The sequence below is a fragment of the Eubalaena glacialis genome, chromosome 4, assembly GCF_028564815.1.
Source record: "Eubalaena glacialis isolate mEubGla1 chromosome 4, mEubGla1.1.hap2.+ XY, whole genome shotgun sequence".
Taxonomy (NCBI): Eukaryota; Metazoa; Chordata; class Mammalia; order Artiodactyla; family Balaenidae; genus Eubalaena; species Eubalaena glacialis.
In genome coordinates this window covers 130,736,271-130,752,314 of record NC_083719.1, presented here as the reverse complement: position 1 = coordinate 130,752,314, position 16,044 = coordinate 130,736,271, and the positions used below count along the sequence as shown (strand labels likewise).

Genomic DNA, 16,044 nt, shown 5'->3' with positions numbered 1-16,044 from the left:
AGTCGCATGACTCCAGCTCAAAAAACTCCCATCTCAATGGAAACAATTTTTGCTGGTTTCTGTCTCTGAGAGGGAAGCCAGATCCACACTTTGTAAAGTAGAACACAGAGTTAACGCCTCAAAGAACCCCTGACTTTCAAAATCTCTCCTATTCAGTTCCCGAGGCCTCTGAGCAATTGCTGAGCTGGTGCTGAGATTCCCTGTGGGAGCCCCAGGGGTCTTGAGGGCCATTAACAAGCTCTGTCATGTTGTCAAGTACCTAAAACTGCCATCTTTAATTGTATAGCACTGTTCAAAAACGATTGCAAAATCTACTTCCTTGCTAGCTCATCTAAATACACAAATGTAATTTAAAAAGACAAGTGACCTATCCAATGACACATGCTTCACTTCTGAGAACTGGAGGAACCGTGGCTTAGAGGTATCTGGCTAAAGACTACTGAGATTACAGTGCCCTTGCTTGGAATGGACAATCAATTAATTGCTCAGACACATGGATGTGTTCCAGGAAAGGGAGGTGCCTGGTGCCTCCTTGGACTCAAAACTGGTCAGTGGGCCAAATGGATGAGAAACCAAATGCTGGACCAGTGGGTGACAGAACTCAGAGCTGAACCCAGGTATCTGGCTCTACAGGTTGTGATAGCACTTCACAAACTCTAAAATGCAATGTGTTTTGCTTTTGAACAAGAAAAGGAAGCACTGGAGGTAAGTTTTTGGTTAACTGATCCGAGAACCATTTGAAGTCCTGCGTGAAGGCTCCCCAGTGTTTGCGCTATTTCGTAACATTCCAGAATTAAATTGTATGAATTACAGAACGTGAGAAGGCAGGCCTCTGGTTTCACCTAGTCAAGAACTCTCTTTGTAACACCAAAGGCAAATGGTCACCCAGCTCGCTCACGAGCCATCCCCCAGGCCCACCCTGAGGGCGCTTTGCTGCACTCACTACCTGGCCCAGGATAGCACTGAGGCGCTCGGATTCGCAGTCCACCACCACCAGCCGCTCCTTTTTCTTCTCCAGGTCCTGGAAGAGCATCCGGTATCCCTCCTCTGTGGTTGTCAAAATGTTGACGGCTGTCACCTGCCAGTTCTTCTCGGCCGCTGTGTCTAGGACTTTCTGCAGGACGGACAGACCTGGAGGTCGGGTGAGTAGGACAGAGAGGTGGCAATCAGGATCCACAGGCATCACCCCACTTCCGCCAACCCCGCTCCTCCACTAAACTCAGCTCCAGCTTGCGCTTTGCAAGTCTGAGCTCACCGAGGTCAGGTTCTGCGTCTGTTTTGTGTTTCCGTTTGCAGAACATAGTACGCAATAGAGTTAGTGATTAAAAATCGAATCTGAGGCTCAAATCCTGATGCTACAGTATACTAGTTAAATGATCTTGTGCGGACTAATTCACCTGGCTAAAATTTAGGGTCTTCAGTGGTAAGATGGTGATGTTAATAATGTCCACCTCGCAGTGTCATCATGAGGATTGAATGAGAATGTCTCAAGCATGGCAAGGGTTTTATAAACATTGATTACTATTAGGTGTTTAGTAACTGCTTATTAAATGTGCTAATCTGATATCTAAACAGCACCTAATAATTGTCAACCACGTTTACGAATGTTCAATATATCTCAGTACCTAGGGCTTTGCCTCTCACACAGTAGGTATTCAATCAATGTGTACTGAATTAAGCTACTCTCTTCTGATTTATAGCTAAATGATAGAGGAATCCATTACTCAATACTGCTTTGTTTCATCTTTGGGACATAGATGGTGTATTAGTTTCCTACTGCGGCTGTAACAAATTATTGTAAACACAGTGGCTTCAAACAACACATTTATCATCTTATACTGCCAGAGGTCAGATGTTTGGAATGAGTCTCCTTGAGCTAAATTCAAGTTATTGGCAGGGCTGTGTTATTTTCTGGAGGTTCTAGCGGAGAAATTTTTCTTGCCTTTTCTGATTCTGGAGGATGCCCGCTCTCCTTGGCATATAGCCCCTTCCAGCTTCAAAACCAGCAGTGACTGGTTGAGTCTCTCACATTATACTCTGACCCTGACTCTTCTGCCTTCAACTTGAACACTTAAGGACCCTTGTGATTACACTGAGCTCACCCAAATAATCCAGGATAATCTCTCTGTTTTGTTTTTTTTTTAAATTAATTTATTTGTTTTTATTTTTGGCTGTGTTGGGTCTTCATTCCTGTGCGTGGGCTTTCTCTAGTTGCGGTGAGCGGGGGCTACTCTTCGTTGTGGTGTGCCGGCTTCTCATTGTCGTGGCTTCTCTTGTTGCGGAGCACAGGCTCTAGGTGCGTGGGCTTCAGTAGTTGTGGCTCGTGGGCTCTAGAGCACAGGCTCAGTAGTTGTGGCGCACGGGCTTAGTTGCTCTGCGGCATGTGGGATCTTCCTGGACCAGGGCTCGAACCCATGTCCCCTGCATCGGCAGGCGGATTCTTAACCACTGCGCCACCAGAGAAGCCCATCTCTCTGTTTTAAGGTCAGTCGATTAGCAACGTGAATTCCATCTGTAACCTTAATCCCTCTTGCCATTTAACATAACATATTCACAGGTTCCAGGAATTAAAACACAGATGTCTTTGGCGGAGAGGGGAAGGTCATTATTCTGCCTGAAACAGATGGTTATTTCATATTTCACTCTTGCATTATCAATCTTTTGCACATATATCATTTCTGTCTTCCTATAACATTGCTAATCCCTCCCATAGTGACCAATATGGTGCCTGGCATAAAGAATCATCTGTAGATTGATTCTGTTGTTTCTTCCTTTTTTTTTTTTTTAAGTATAAGGTTGGTGTGCTTAAGTCTCACGTTTACTGAAAGTTTACTGTGTGTCTGGCATTGCTCTGTTAGCTTTCCTGTCTTCAATTCACTTAATTTTCCGAGGTAGGTACCGTTATTATCCATGTTTCACAAATGTGGAAATGGAGGTTGAGAGAGATTTAGTCATTGGCCCAAGGCCACACAGCTAGCAAATGGCAGAACTCTTGAGTTCAGAGTTGTGAGGTAGGCGGAGCCCCTTTGAGTATGGGCGCTTTTGCTGACTGACCCCAGAGATGATCCTCTATAATGAAAGTTACATTTTTCTGCCTTTGCCACTTCCAGACCTCAAGCCTCATTATGCCACAAAACTGACCTGAAATAGTCCTTCTGCAGGTCATCCTCATAATGGCTGCTTGTCTGAGAAGGGAAATCATTAAAATAGAGAGAAGGGAAAATCGAAGAAAATAGAGTGCTTCTGGCCTCTCCTGCCAACTAATTCTCATTGAATAACGCCTGCCTAACTCTTCCTGAAAAACCATTTCACAAACCACTCTCCTATTCAAAAGTCTTCTAAGCCTCCCTAAAGGCAAACTTCTATAAAACCTCCTTTTTGCTCAGGGCAAAATTCCTGTGCCTCACTTTCCAGACCTTGTATGATCCATTTATTTATTTACAACGATAATGACTGAGTTTTTATAGGACTATTTAGTATACCAGGGGAAGGTAGGACAGTACAATAGAAGCAACACAGGAGTTAGAAAAAAGAAGAGAGTTTCCATTTAGAAGGTCAGGAAGTAGAGAAAGTGGTGTTCCAGTAGGTTGCAAAAGAAAGGAAGAATTTGCATATGTAGATTTGAGAAGGGAAGAGCATCCCAGAAACTGGAATTGTTTGAGTCAAGATGCAGAGAAGAAAAAAGTATTGCAAACATTTAGAAAATGGAATGGAAAATTCAAAATTTAGGTGGAGGGAGAATTAGAAAGGCCTGGGAAGGTTGATGCTGATGCTGGTGATGATGATGACAGCGGTTAACATATATAGAAGACCCTGCGCATTGATTATGTTGTAGGCACTGTACAGGCCCTTTCTAGTCATTGTCTCATTCAGTCCTCACAACTATATGAGGTAGAGACTGGTTTTATCTTCATTACAGAGATGAAAAAACGAAGGAACAGAGAATTTTATCCCCATTACAGAAGTGGTCGAACTGAGGCAGAGAGAGCTTGCCCAAAGTCAAACAGCTGGAGAGGAGGGAACACAGCATTCAGATCCAGGTCTGCCTGACTCCAGAATCTATGCTCCTAAAAGCCATGCCATGAGCCATGAGCCGTGAGCCATTCAACTGAGGTCCTTGGACTTTGAGTCTGGGCTCAGGAGCCATGGAAACTTGGTAAGCTGTAGAGTGACATGGGGCGTTAAGACGGTTATTCTCTCAAAGGACGTGTTTCCACGTGTGAGTTATAGATTAGTTACCACAAATTCAGTTCACAGACATAAAACATTTCTGGATCATTCCTCCATGATCCCTGCCTTTCAAGAAGGCAGAGAGGCACCATTCTTTTTCCTGCTGATAATTTTCTCTTCATCCCTCCACAGTCCCCCTCCCCTAACCCCTGGCTTACCCCGGTCAGCATCATAAATGTAGACAAATTTTTGCCACTTGTAATGGTCGATGATACTGATGAGGGCATCCTGCAGCTCGGGACGCAGCTGAAGGACAAACTGGTTGGATGTGTCAACAGGAAAGCTCGGTGTAATGAAGCAGACATGGAGGGCCCCGCAGAAGGAGGTCAGCATGTTGACAGTCCTCCGTTCATAAAACCCAAAGATGGCATAGACTCCTTTAGAGAACTGGGAACAGACTGGAAGAGGAGAAGAGAAAAATTAATGGATAGAAGATACTGCAAACATGCTGTCAGGTGGCTCTAAAACTAATTCATCCACTAGTCTATCCATCCAACCCATCATCCATCTATTATCTAGCCATCCACCCATCCAACCAATCCATCACTCCATTCTTTCAACCCACCAATCTCTCCAACTGTCCATCCATTTTACCCATCTTTGCATCCATTCACCCAGTCATCTGTCCAACCCACCCATCCATCTGTCGAATCCAATGTTTATTAGGTACCAATTCCATACCAAATGATGTCATGGTTATTAACTATAAATGTATGCAAAGCTGTTTTGTATGCTCTTTCACTTTATCTGTACAATGCCTTTATTAAGGTAGGAAAAGGATGGCTGGGTCAATTTTTAAAGGGAAAAACCAAGGCTCAGAAAGTTAATGAACATGTCCAAGGTAGCACAGCTAGACCATATCTGAGTTAGGCAGCTATCTCGAACCCAATCCAGTGATCTGTCTATGACACTGCCCATCACATCAAGGCAAAGCATAATAAGATGCCTTAGGAAGAAGGTCTGTCAGCTTGCTGCTGATACATGTTTAAGAAAACAAGGGTTGATTTTCCCAGCCAACCCTTAGTTTTCAGTGTACACTTCTCTGCTGATGTTCATCTTGTGTTTGTACATCCTCCTGGCTGATTTTTCAGCCCCCTGCCCCGCAGTGTATCCATCCAACCCATCATCCATCTATTATCAGTGTACACAGTAGTAGCTTAGCTGTGTGAGCATCCCCACAGGAGCTATTTTGTAAGATCCCAGTGCAGTTACCAGTACTGGTTTGGGTTCGGTTACACTGCTGGTTAGAATATAATGCTAAAAAGTCCAAGGTTATGGGGCTAAGTCCAGGTAATTCAGCTATTAAACTTCATTATAATATGTGATACAGGATAAGCGTTCATAGACTTTGCCCCAGTCAAGTGATCAACCCCAATGCCATCCCCAGTGCCTGAAAATTACCATCTTGATATGGATGGTGAGGCAGACGAGTCATCCTCATCACAGTAACAGTGTTTTAGGGTGCTTTGCCATATATGTTAAGCTGTTTAGTTCTCATCACAACCCTGTGACTTTGGTTTTATCAATTTTCTTTTAAGATGATAATGCTGATATTCCTAGATCCTCTGCTCTCTTTACCATATCACCTGCTTCCATGACCCCGTACTGCCTTTGTACGTGGGCTCTCAAATTATGCTCCATGAACACTGCCCAAATGTGTTCCATGAACATTAGCCCCACAGAATGCTCCTTAAAAAAGAAAAGGCTTCTTTGCTCAGAGAAATTTGGGAAATGGTGCAAACCCTGTCCTGCTCTTGGAGTTTCAAACTGCATACCAGCTACATAAAAGATTGAGAGGAATCCTGTTCAACTTTAACCCAGATTTTGTCAAATCCATACGCCCCCAGGACCCTTTGTTGGTGAATGCTTTTTAACATGTTACTGATGCACTGGGCCACACTGCACTAAAGAATGCCATTAGCCACTGGGACCCAGTTGCCTGCTGAGTCTCAGTTCTCAGTCAGTCCCTAGACCCTCCCTTCATGTTCCTGAAAGATAATCTCTTAAAGACTGTAATGGAACCATACAAGTCATCTGTCTAACTTCCAGGGTAACCCAGCATACCATCTACAGGAAACCTGGCAGGTGCCCTTTACTGTGTGTGTGTGTGTGTGTGTGTAAATTTAATTTTTATTTTATATTGGAGTATAGTTGATTTACGATGTTGTGTTAGTTTTAGGTGTACAGCAAAGTGATGCAGTTATACATGTACATATAACCATTCTTTTTCAGATTCTTTTCCCATATAGGTTATTACAGAATATAGAGTTCCCTGTGCTCTAGGGAACAAGTAGATCCTTGTTAATTGTCTATTTTATATATAGTAGTGTGTGTATGTTAATCCCAAACCCCATCTGCTTGCATACTGAATTACTGGGCATGCACTGCTTCTCAAGGTGCCCAGTCCGTTGACTGACCACTCTTTGAAACCAGAACCTCATATGCCTGCTCTTAACCCACTCCACAACCCTCCTGGTATCCAAAGGTGGCCCTCATGGACTTCAGCTTTATGGCATTTGGTTTTCAGTAGTGATGTTCATCCTCCACCTAGAAACCAGAGGGATCCTTTTAATTAAAAAACACAAAAAACAAAGAGAACACACTGTTTCCCTTCCTTGTGCAAAAACCTCTTAAAAATTTTGAGGTTTCCCACTGCACACAGGAAAAAAATCCCCAAACATCTGACCATGACTCAGAGCCAGAGTAACCTGTCCCTTTGCCCCCTCCTACCTCACACCACTGCCCTCGCTCCCTGCTCTAGCCGCCCTGGCCTTTGTTCTGTTCCTCCGGCCTCCACACTTGTTCTGCCCTGGAGACTCTGCCCTCCGCCTGCAGCGCTCTTCCCTTACTTCTTTGCAACGCTCACTCCTTTTCAGCAGTTTTATCTCAACTCAAATCTCACCTCCTTGAACAGGACTTCCTTCATCACCTCCTCTAAATAGTGATTCCACCCTCCCCTCAACCCTCTATAAGTGTCCATCACATCCCCCTGTCTTATCTTTCATACTTGAATTATTATTATTTGAAGGTGTTTTCTTTTTTTTACATGTATGTATCTGTGACTGTTCCGGTCAGTGTTAATTCCCTAAAAACAGGGGTCTTATTTATGCCCCAAAGCCAGCATAACGCCTGGGCCATGGTAGGCGCTTAGTAAATGTTTGCTGAATGAATGATGAATGCTTGATGAGAGCACTGCACTAGGGGATGAGGAGGAGCCGTTGGGTCACCCTGGACCTCTTCCTCCCCTGTTCTGGGTAGGCGTCTCCTGAAGCAGCTATTTATCCTTTGCTACTCACACTCTTTTCTCTTTCACCCTAACGAGGACACTCCAGCCACTTGCAGCCGACAACAGGCACTGTCTTTTTAAGTGTCTATTGTAATTGCCAGAATCAAGATTTCCATAAATATGGATTTCTCCACCAGGAAGCATACACTGTATATTATTCTCCCTGTGTTAGATATAGATTTGTCAAAAAGCACAATCCATCTTACTGGGTGAGGTGTGTATGGGGAGCACATAACCCCGTTAACATTATAATATGCTCTCTGCGGTATTTTTAGGATCTTTACTTTCCATGCTGCGATGAAATCTTATCTGGTGGGATATAAATCTCATGTTCCCGATCTATTCCCTGACGACATCTACTTGGTTTCACACCTTTAGCTGGGTCTCTGGGGCCCTCGTGGCCAGTGTTTCTTGCTGGAACTTTAGAAGTAGAGGAGGAATGGGTAAGATGGGGTGGGAGAAATGGGCGCAGATAGGCACGATCGAATCCTTACACACACGGAGGCCAGGATGTTTCCCCCATCCTTGAATTATCTCCCTATTTTTCCCTTCTGCAAATCTCTTTTCCCTTAAACTGAGTGTGTTATCCTCTAAGGCTAAGAGGGTACGTTTAACCACTGCTCCCTAAAAGAGCATGGCTTGGAGGTAGCCTGGCCTGGATTTACTCAAGTGGACCCTGGCCCGCCGAGTTGCTCAGCATTTGACCTTCAATCTGGCTCCTCATTTCAGCTAAGCCTGAGCAGCGACAGCGAGGGAGAGGGAGAGACTAAGAGTCTGTAGGCCCCAAGGCCTGTGGGAGAATGCATAATTGGTTACACATTCAGAAATATAATTAGTTGTAGCGCATTTCTTTAAATCTGTCACAGTAAATATTCAATTAGAAAAGATAACTTGGTCTTGTAGAAAAAGTACTAGATTAGATGCCGGAAGACCTGGAGGATTCTCTTTTTGGTTTTATCACAGCACAGTATTATGTGACCTTGAGCCAATCCCAGGCTCTCCCTGCGCCTCAGTTTCCCATCTGTAAATTGGTGCTTTGAACTCCATGAGAGTTAACATCCCTTCAAGCTCCAGCAGTCTACGTTCTAGTCTAATTAGTTGAAAAATATTCACTGATCGAGCACACTTTGGTTATTTGCTGGTCAGACTTGTAGCAACCTCCAGTGCAGGTTTTCAAACCTAGAAATCAGATAAAGGCTCTGAGTTCTTGGATCCGATTGTAATAGAATCCTAGCACTAAATCTAGATGCATTCAGAGTCTTGAGTTGTATTTAAGGTACAATTTTGAATGTGATAGGTGAGTTAGTTACCTAGTAGAGAGTAGATGAGAGAAGGCAAATCAGAAAGGGGGCTAGAGGTGGAGCCTTGTATTGTCAGGTACAGCAAGCCTGAGGGGAGAAAAGGGAACACTGAAAAGCAGCCTTGCAACCCTGCTGTGTACTGGTCCAGTCAGACTCTCAGGCTGACAGTGAATCAGAGTAGGTGGGACTATGTGCGTGTCCTCCAGTTAAGACAGCAGTGGTGCATATAGTGCCTCTGATAGTAGCAATTAGGAGCTGACGTTTGAGCACTTACGAAGTGCCAGACATCGTGCCAAGGACATTCCCGTGCATTGACTTCTTTCATCCTGTGAGGTAGGTTACAAATTGGGAAGGGCAGGCCCAGGGCCAGCACAATGCAAAGCTGAGTTCTGAACTCCACCAATCAGGCCACAAGGCTTGAGCTCTTGACTTCTGTGATATGCCAGCCCTTCCCTCCCTCCAACAATATTGGAAAGAAACAGTCGTGGCATATGGGACAGCTTCAGCTTCTAGAAAATCCTCTCAGGTAGCACTCTGCCTTCCTCTCTTGCCAGATCAAGAAGCATTACTGCATTAGGGTCTGTTGATATTAAAACAAAACCTAGAGACTGTCATACAGAGTGAAGTAAGTCAGAAAGAGAAAAACAAATATCGTATAATATCACTTACATGTGGAATCTAGAAAAATGGTACAGATGAACTTACTTGCAAAGCAGAAATACAGACGCAGATGTAGAGAAGAAACGTATGGATACCAAGCGGGGAAGGGGGTGTGGGATGAATTGGGGAATTGGGATTGACATATATACACTACTATGTATAAGATAGATAAGTAATGAGAACCTACTGTATAGCACAGGGAACTCTACTCAGTGCTCTGTGGTGACCTAAACAGGAAGGAAATCCAAAAAAGAGGGGATATATGTATACGTATAGCTGATTCACTTTGCTGTACAGCAGAAACTAACACAACATTGTAAAGCAACTATACTCCAGTAAAAATTACTAAAACAAAACAGAACAAAAGTGGGTGGTGCTCGATGCATTCCCCTCTTGTCCCTGGGGATCATGCAGAGCATATACACACACATCTGTTCTTCTATTGGTCCCTACATGTGTCCATCCACCCATCCATCCACCTCTTGACATCCAGCATCTACCACTCGTGAGACTCTGTGTTAGGCAGTGGACGTGCAGTGTTGAAAAAGGCAAGCCCCAACTTGGACGTCACCTTGACAGTGGGAGAGTCCGACACCGAACCAGTCAATTACACTTCCCTATAAGTGCTGTGGCAGGGATGAGGTCGGGGTTCAGGCAGATACACCTAACCCCAGCCTTTGGGGACGTCAGAGAAGGCTTCCAAGAGGAAGTGCCAGCTTTGACATTGCAAGATAACTGGGGATCAGCCAGGAGAGGGAGTATGGAGAGTGCGGTGCAGTTGCTTGCGCATAAGGAGTATTTCAGGTAGAAAGAAGGGAGAGCGGCAGCAAAGACCTGGCAGAGAGGAAAGCCATCGCACATTCAGGGAACCCTGCCAGAGTGTCAGATTCCGAGGTCCCTGCCTCTAAGAGATTCTGTAGCGGAATGTGTCCAACAATCAGAGTGAGTAAAAACCGAGGCCAGGAATTCCCTCTCGGGGAGGCAGGAGGGCAGGCACCGGCAAGGGCAGGAAAACCCACGCTCTGCACGGTGCGGGCTGTCCAGGCACCGGCAAGGGCAGGAAAACCCACGCTCTGCACGGTGCGGGCTGTCCAATTCCATCATCACTTTGCTCAAACCTCTTTGATAAGCACTCCTGGTTAAGGCACCATCCACTTAGTATCAATAAATCTCCCAGCCCTGGGCACTCGCCCTGACAGCTCTCGCCCAGGGAGGGAACTCCTGGTATTAGCAACTTCTTTTTTATTGTCACTTCATTTAAGGCCTCTCACACCGACATTCCTCCTTGGCTCCTGGCTGCAGTCCCTGGAAATGTGGTAAATAGTGGATAATGAGGTGACAGGATGGCTTCATTCTGGGGGAGGGAGATGGAAAGTGTGTGTGTGTAGGTGGGGGGACTTTTAGACACTCATCCTGCTTCTCCAATAATTCTATCCTTACAGGTGGGAATGACATTCTTGCTCTGACTCTAACCTTGTGACATCAACTGTGCTTTATTTCTGTCACTCAGAGGGCAATAAGAGTGCCCCTCCATCCCCTTACACTCTCTTGCATCCAAGATCTGATAGTGACATGTAGTGAATTACCATAATAGATATAAATTGTTCCCATCTCCTCTAAACAACAATTATTTAGGGTTCTGAGACATGTCCAGGGCTTCTCTGTCATTTACTAGATAAAACATTATTGTTCATTTGTTAAACCAACAAATATTTTTTGAGCACCAGAAACTAATATTGCCAGAAAACTGGGATGCAGGGATGACACAAGACAGGTGTGTCTTCTGCCTTCTTAGAGCTTAGACAAGAGTTCTAAGTTTTATTATTTATTTATTTATTTATTTATTTTTGGCTGCGTTGGGTCTTCGTTGCTGCGCGCGGGCTTTTCTCTAGTTGAGGTGAGCGGGGCCTACTCTTCGTTGCGGTGCACGAGCTTCTCATTGCGGTGGCTTCTCTTGTTGTGGAGCATGGGCTCTGGGTGCCCGGGCTTCAGTACCTGTGGCTCGCGGGCTCTAGAGTGCAGGCTCAGTAGTTGTGGTGCACGAGCCTAGTTGCTCCGTGTCATGTGGGATCTTCCTGGACCAGGGCTCAAACCCGTGTCCCCTGCATTGGCAGGCGGATTCTTAACCACTGCACCACCGGGGAAGTCCAGTAAGTTTTAAATTAAGGGAAAGAAAGGTTATTTTGAGAGAGTAATAAGGGGATTAAACATAGAATAAGTGGTCATAACTACCATTATAGCCAGTGTTTACTGAGCACTTACTACAGGCACGCACAGTGCTAAGCACCTGTGTCAATATCCAGGTAGAGGGACCAGTTTATCCAAAGGCAATGAGGTAAGAGAGAGGAAGGAACCTTAGAGAAACTCCAGAAAAGCCAGTACAACTAGTGTGGGGACTGTGGCACAGAGTTGAGGGGGGTGACCAGATTGCCAAGGGCCTTGCCAGGACTAGAGAAGTTAAGCCCCTGAGTCTCGTGTCCATGTTGTATTTCCTTTGGCTTTGGATTCATCTCAGCTTCATAGGGCTTCTCTTCACCCTGGCCTTGGAGCCCAGTTGGGACAGGGCAGCAGAGGGAGATGCGGAAGAGGAGGCATCCTCCCCTGCTCAGATTCGTGCATTTATTATGAAACATGAGTGTTAATTACCAGGCACTGAAAGCCACTGAGATGTGACACGTTATATGAGGCTAAGATCAAGGCTGGGCTCAGTGGTCCTGGATTTAGACTCACCTTGTGGGCTGACATATGAAACCAGGGACAGCGGAAGGACAAACAGACTGAGAGATTGTAGGTTCTGCTGGAAAACTCTTCAGGTGCCTGACATGGTTCTGGAAAAGTAAACGCAAAGAAGCAAATCTGGGACCATGAACAAGCCCCTTTTTCTCTCTGGGCTGCATTTTCCCCATCTGGACAATGAAGTTTACACTAAATCAGTGTTTCGTGTGTGTGTGTGTGTGTGTGTTAAATACCTCCAATAAAACGCCTATACTCATTGGAGATGTCTAGTTCTATAGACAGGGAATTTCTCTTTCTTCTATCTATCTACTCATCCACCCTTCCAACAAATGTTTACTGTGCACATGGTGTATGTTAGACAGCAGTGGTGCCAGTGGGATACAACACTGAAAACCTGCCATCATGGAGCTTAGGATCTAGAGAGGGGAGATAGATGATATACAAATCAGCAAGATTATTTGGGATACTGTGTTACGAAGACAATAACATGGGATGATGTGAGAGTGACTGGAGGGGCTACTTTAGATAAGACGGTGAGGGAGACCCTCTCTGTGGCACTAACATTTAAGCTGAGAAAATGAACCATAAAAAGGAGCTGGCCAGACAAAGGGCCAGGGAAACAGTTTGAGGCAGAAGGAACAGAAAGTACAAAGGCTCTTAATAAGGTTCAGGAAAAGATTGAGGAGTCTGAGAAATAGAAAGCCAGGGTAGACAGAGTGTAGGACAAAGGAGAAAAGCAGTAGAAATGAAGGTGAAGAAAAACAGATCATATAACTCTCAGAGTAAACTTAACGCTCCCCTAAGGTGTATGGTACTTCATGTGTGGCTTGGGTACCTGCAGAGTCCTAGAACATCACCTTGGTCTGAGATGGTCAGTACTAGCTGATCTTACCAGACCTTTCAGCTCTAACATCCTATAGCTCAAGGCAATGGAGGAGACACAGTAGAGGCGAAGGTGGTTATGACTGAATGGAAAATGGGAAAGGGAACAGCTTTTGACTCAAGTGTAATGGGGCTGCAAAAATGGACCAGTGAGTTCATCAGGTTCTAGTGTAGATGCTGCTGTTCTTGGATGCTTCTTGGCTTGCTTTAGGTTCTGGGCCTTTGCCCATGCTCTTGTTCCAGCCTGCACAGCCTTCCTGACTTCTGCCTTTTTCCTCTCCAAATTCTTTCCATTCTTTGAAAGTTCAGCTCACATGCCACCTCTTCTGTGAAGCTCTCATGCCTCCCCATTTCTAACTGTAATCTAAAGGTCTCCATTGCTCTTTTAAATGTCCTTAGAAATTTATGCCTCTTACAAATTTTTATCAAGGCCTCATGTTTTATTAGTGTGAGTTCTTTGACTGGGAACAGAAATTAATGCATGCTAGCTGAAGACAAAAGAAGAAAGGATAGGGGGGACCCCCCAGCTCAAAGGCTGGACCTTAGAGAGACAGAAATTGCAGGAGCTCGGGGAATCTAGATGTGAGAATTTCATGGACGGTATCTTCAGAGTGTCACCGTTGCTCCAGCCATTTGTGATCACTGCTCCACACAGCTCGAGACTGGCCTTTTTCAGATTAGGAGTCATCCCTTGGTCAAGGGAAGGCAGGGAAACTAGCTAATTATCTTCCTAAGGTTACTAAGGAAGTAATCTTACTAAGATGTCAGCCAAAGGAAAATGAGTACATTGTGGACAGAGAGAAGATGGATGTCAGGCATATCAAACCAACAGATGTCTACTAAATTTCTATTTTCTAGTATTTTATAATATAAGTCAAAGTCTAAGACCATAAAGGAGCTCCGTAAATGTCACATGCATCTGAACACCAAGGTTAGGTAAGGAGTTACTTCTAATTCACTTGCTGTTGCCTGTCTCCTATGGGTTAGACACTGTGGAACAGAGTGGTGAATAAGATAGACGATGCCTCTGTCTTCATAAAGCTTATTTTATTCTTTACAATCCTTAGAGGGCAACACACAATGACTACAGAGTATTCCTGGTAAATGAGAGAATGAAGAATGAATGAATGCAGATCATTCACCTATATTAATCAATGGATACTATTCTTGACAATTGACCTAATCTTGCTTCCATGGCATTTCTTGCATTGGGTGGACTCATTATTTTTCCTTTATATTATTAAATGACATTTTGTGTATTTATATCTTTCATCCACAATTGAGGTGTAAGCTCCCTTGAAGGCAGAGGCCTTTCAACTCTGGTTTTTCTTGGTATGTACAATGCGATGTATCCTATATAGAGCTGGGCAGGGAATCAACATAAATGCTTGGTGATATTACTTGTTTCACAGTCTTCTAAATTTAGCTGACCGTCTCACAACCATGAGCTTGGGGGGGTATGCATTATCCCCTGCCCCTTGTCCAAATTCCCCCTGCTTCAGCCCACTGAACTCTGTCACTCCCTGCATCTTAAGCCAGTAGAGAATGAGAGCTGTGCTCCTAGGCTGGCATCCAGAACCCGGGCAACCTTAATGTATTCCATGCACAACACCCAGTCTCCTTAGCCAGTGCTCCCTGGCAAGAAGGTTTACGTCCCATTACATAATTCAATCCTTAGGATGTCTAAAGGATTCAGAACGAGGGCATTTTCACCCTGCATAGCAAACTATGCAACCATGTAGTATTACAGGAAGAGGATCTTTCAGAGATAGTTCATATAATCACACACACACACACACACACACATATGTGTGCTGTCCTCCTTGACGTATCTCTTAACCCAAGAACCATCAAAGGGTCATAGATTGTTAGTGCTAAAAGGTACCGGATCTTGAGGGCCTATTAGCCTAGGGAAAAGCCTCCTAAGAGGCAGCTGTCTGCCCAACTCCACTTTGAAGTCTACAGAATTTACATGTGCTTGGAATATGCAAAACCTGATGTCAAGGGTGTCACTAGCCACAGGTAGAGCCTCCTGGAGACGTCAGCATACTGGAGACCTCTCGCTACCTATCTGTTCTGGGTGACTGCGCCTACTTGGGAAAAATACTATTCTTCATCTTATTTATTATTATAGTTCCGTCACCTATTGAGTGTTTACCATAGGCCAAAGCCTGTTCTAAGCATTACCATTTACTCCTCACAACAATCCTATATTTGTTTTTCCTATTTCATGCATGAGGAAGCTAAAGTTCAGGGCGATTAATTAATCTCTCACAAGTCATTCATGTGATAAGTGGCAGAGCTGGCCTATGAATCCAGGTCTGTCCTCCTCGCTGGCCTGTGCCTTGAACCACGCTAACTCTGTCCCCTGAAAGTCTGTCACCACAAACCGGAGCTTTCATTCCCTTGATGATAGTATCAGCCAACACTGAGCACTTACTGTGTGCCTAGGATTACGCTATGTGCTTTCCATGAATTGCTCATTTACTACTATTTTAGTAGTATAGAGTAGGGAGACAGTTATTATCCCCATTTTATGGAGAAAAAACTGAGGCCAGTTAACTTGCCCAAGGTCACATAGCCACAAAGTAGAAGATTCAGCGTCCAAAGACAGGAATTCCAACTTGAGAGCCATTGCTCTGATCCTCTATGCCAGGTGTCAGCAGCTTTTTCCGTAAAGGAACAAGTAGTAAGTATCTTAGGCTTTGAGGGCCCTGCAGTCTCTGCTGCAACTGCTCTATGCTGTTTTTGTAGCACAAAAGCAGCCAAAGACAATATGTAAATAAATGAGTGTGAAACTTTATTTACCATGTAAAACTTTATTTACAAAAACAGGCATTGTGCTGGATTTGGCCTGTGGCCAACTCCTACTCTATGCGATTCTGCTACTGGATGGCAAGAGAGATGAAATGCTGACATTTTGAGAGAGGTAATAATTGCTCATAGTGT

General features: G+C 44.5%; 1 protein-coding gene across 4 annotated transcripts in view; it reads right to left on the bottom strand.

The window, feature by feature from the left end:
* Positions 1-16,044, bottom strand: part of GRIA1 (glutamate ionotropic receptor AMPA type subunit 1) — a 308,685-nt gene that overhangs the window by 135,323 nt on the left and 157,318 nt on the right. For 3 of the 4 annotated variants that reach the window (XM_061188360.1, XM_061188359.1, XM_061188361.1), the window contains exons 3-4: positions 4,389-4,628; positions 947-1,131 (exon numbers count right to left, since the gene is read on the bottom strand). In XM_061188360.1, the coding sequence (XP_061044343.1) occupies positions 947-1,131; positions 4,389-4,628 (425 nt within the window). The remainder of the gene's footprint in view (positions 1-946; positions 1,132-4,388; positions 4,629-16,044) is intronic. The other variant, XM_061188362.1, reaches the window with a different exon arrangement.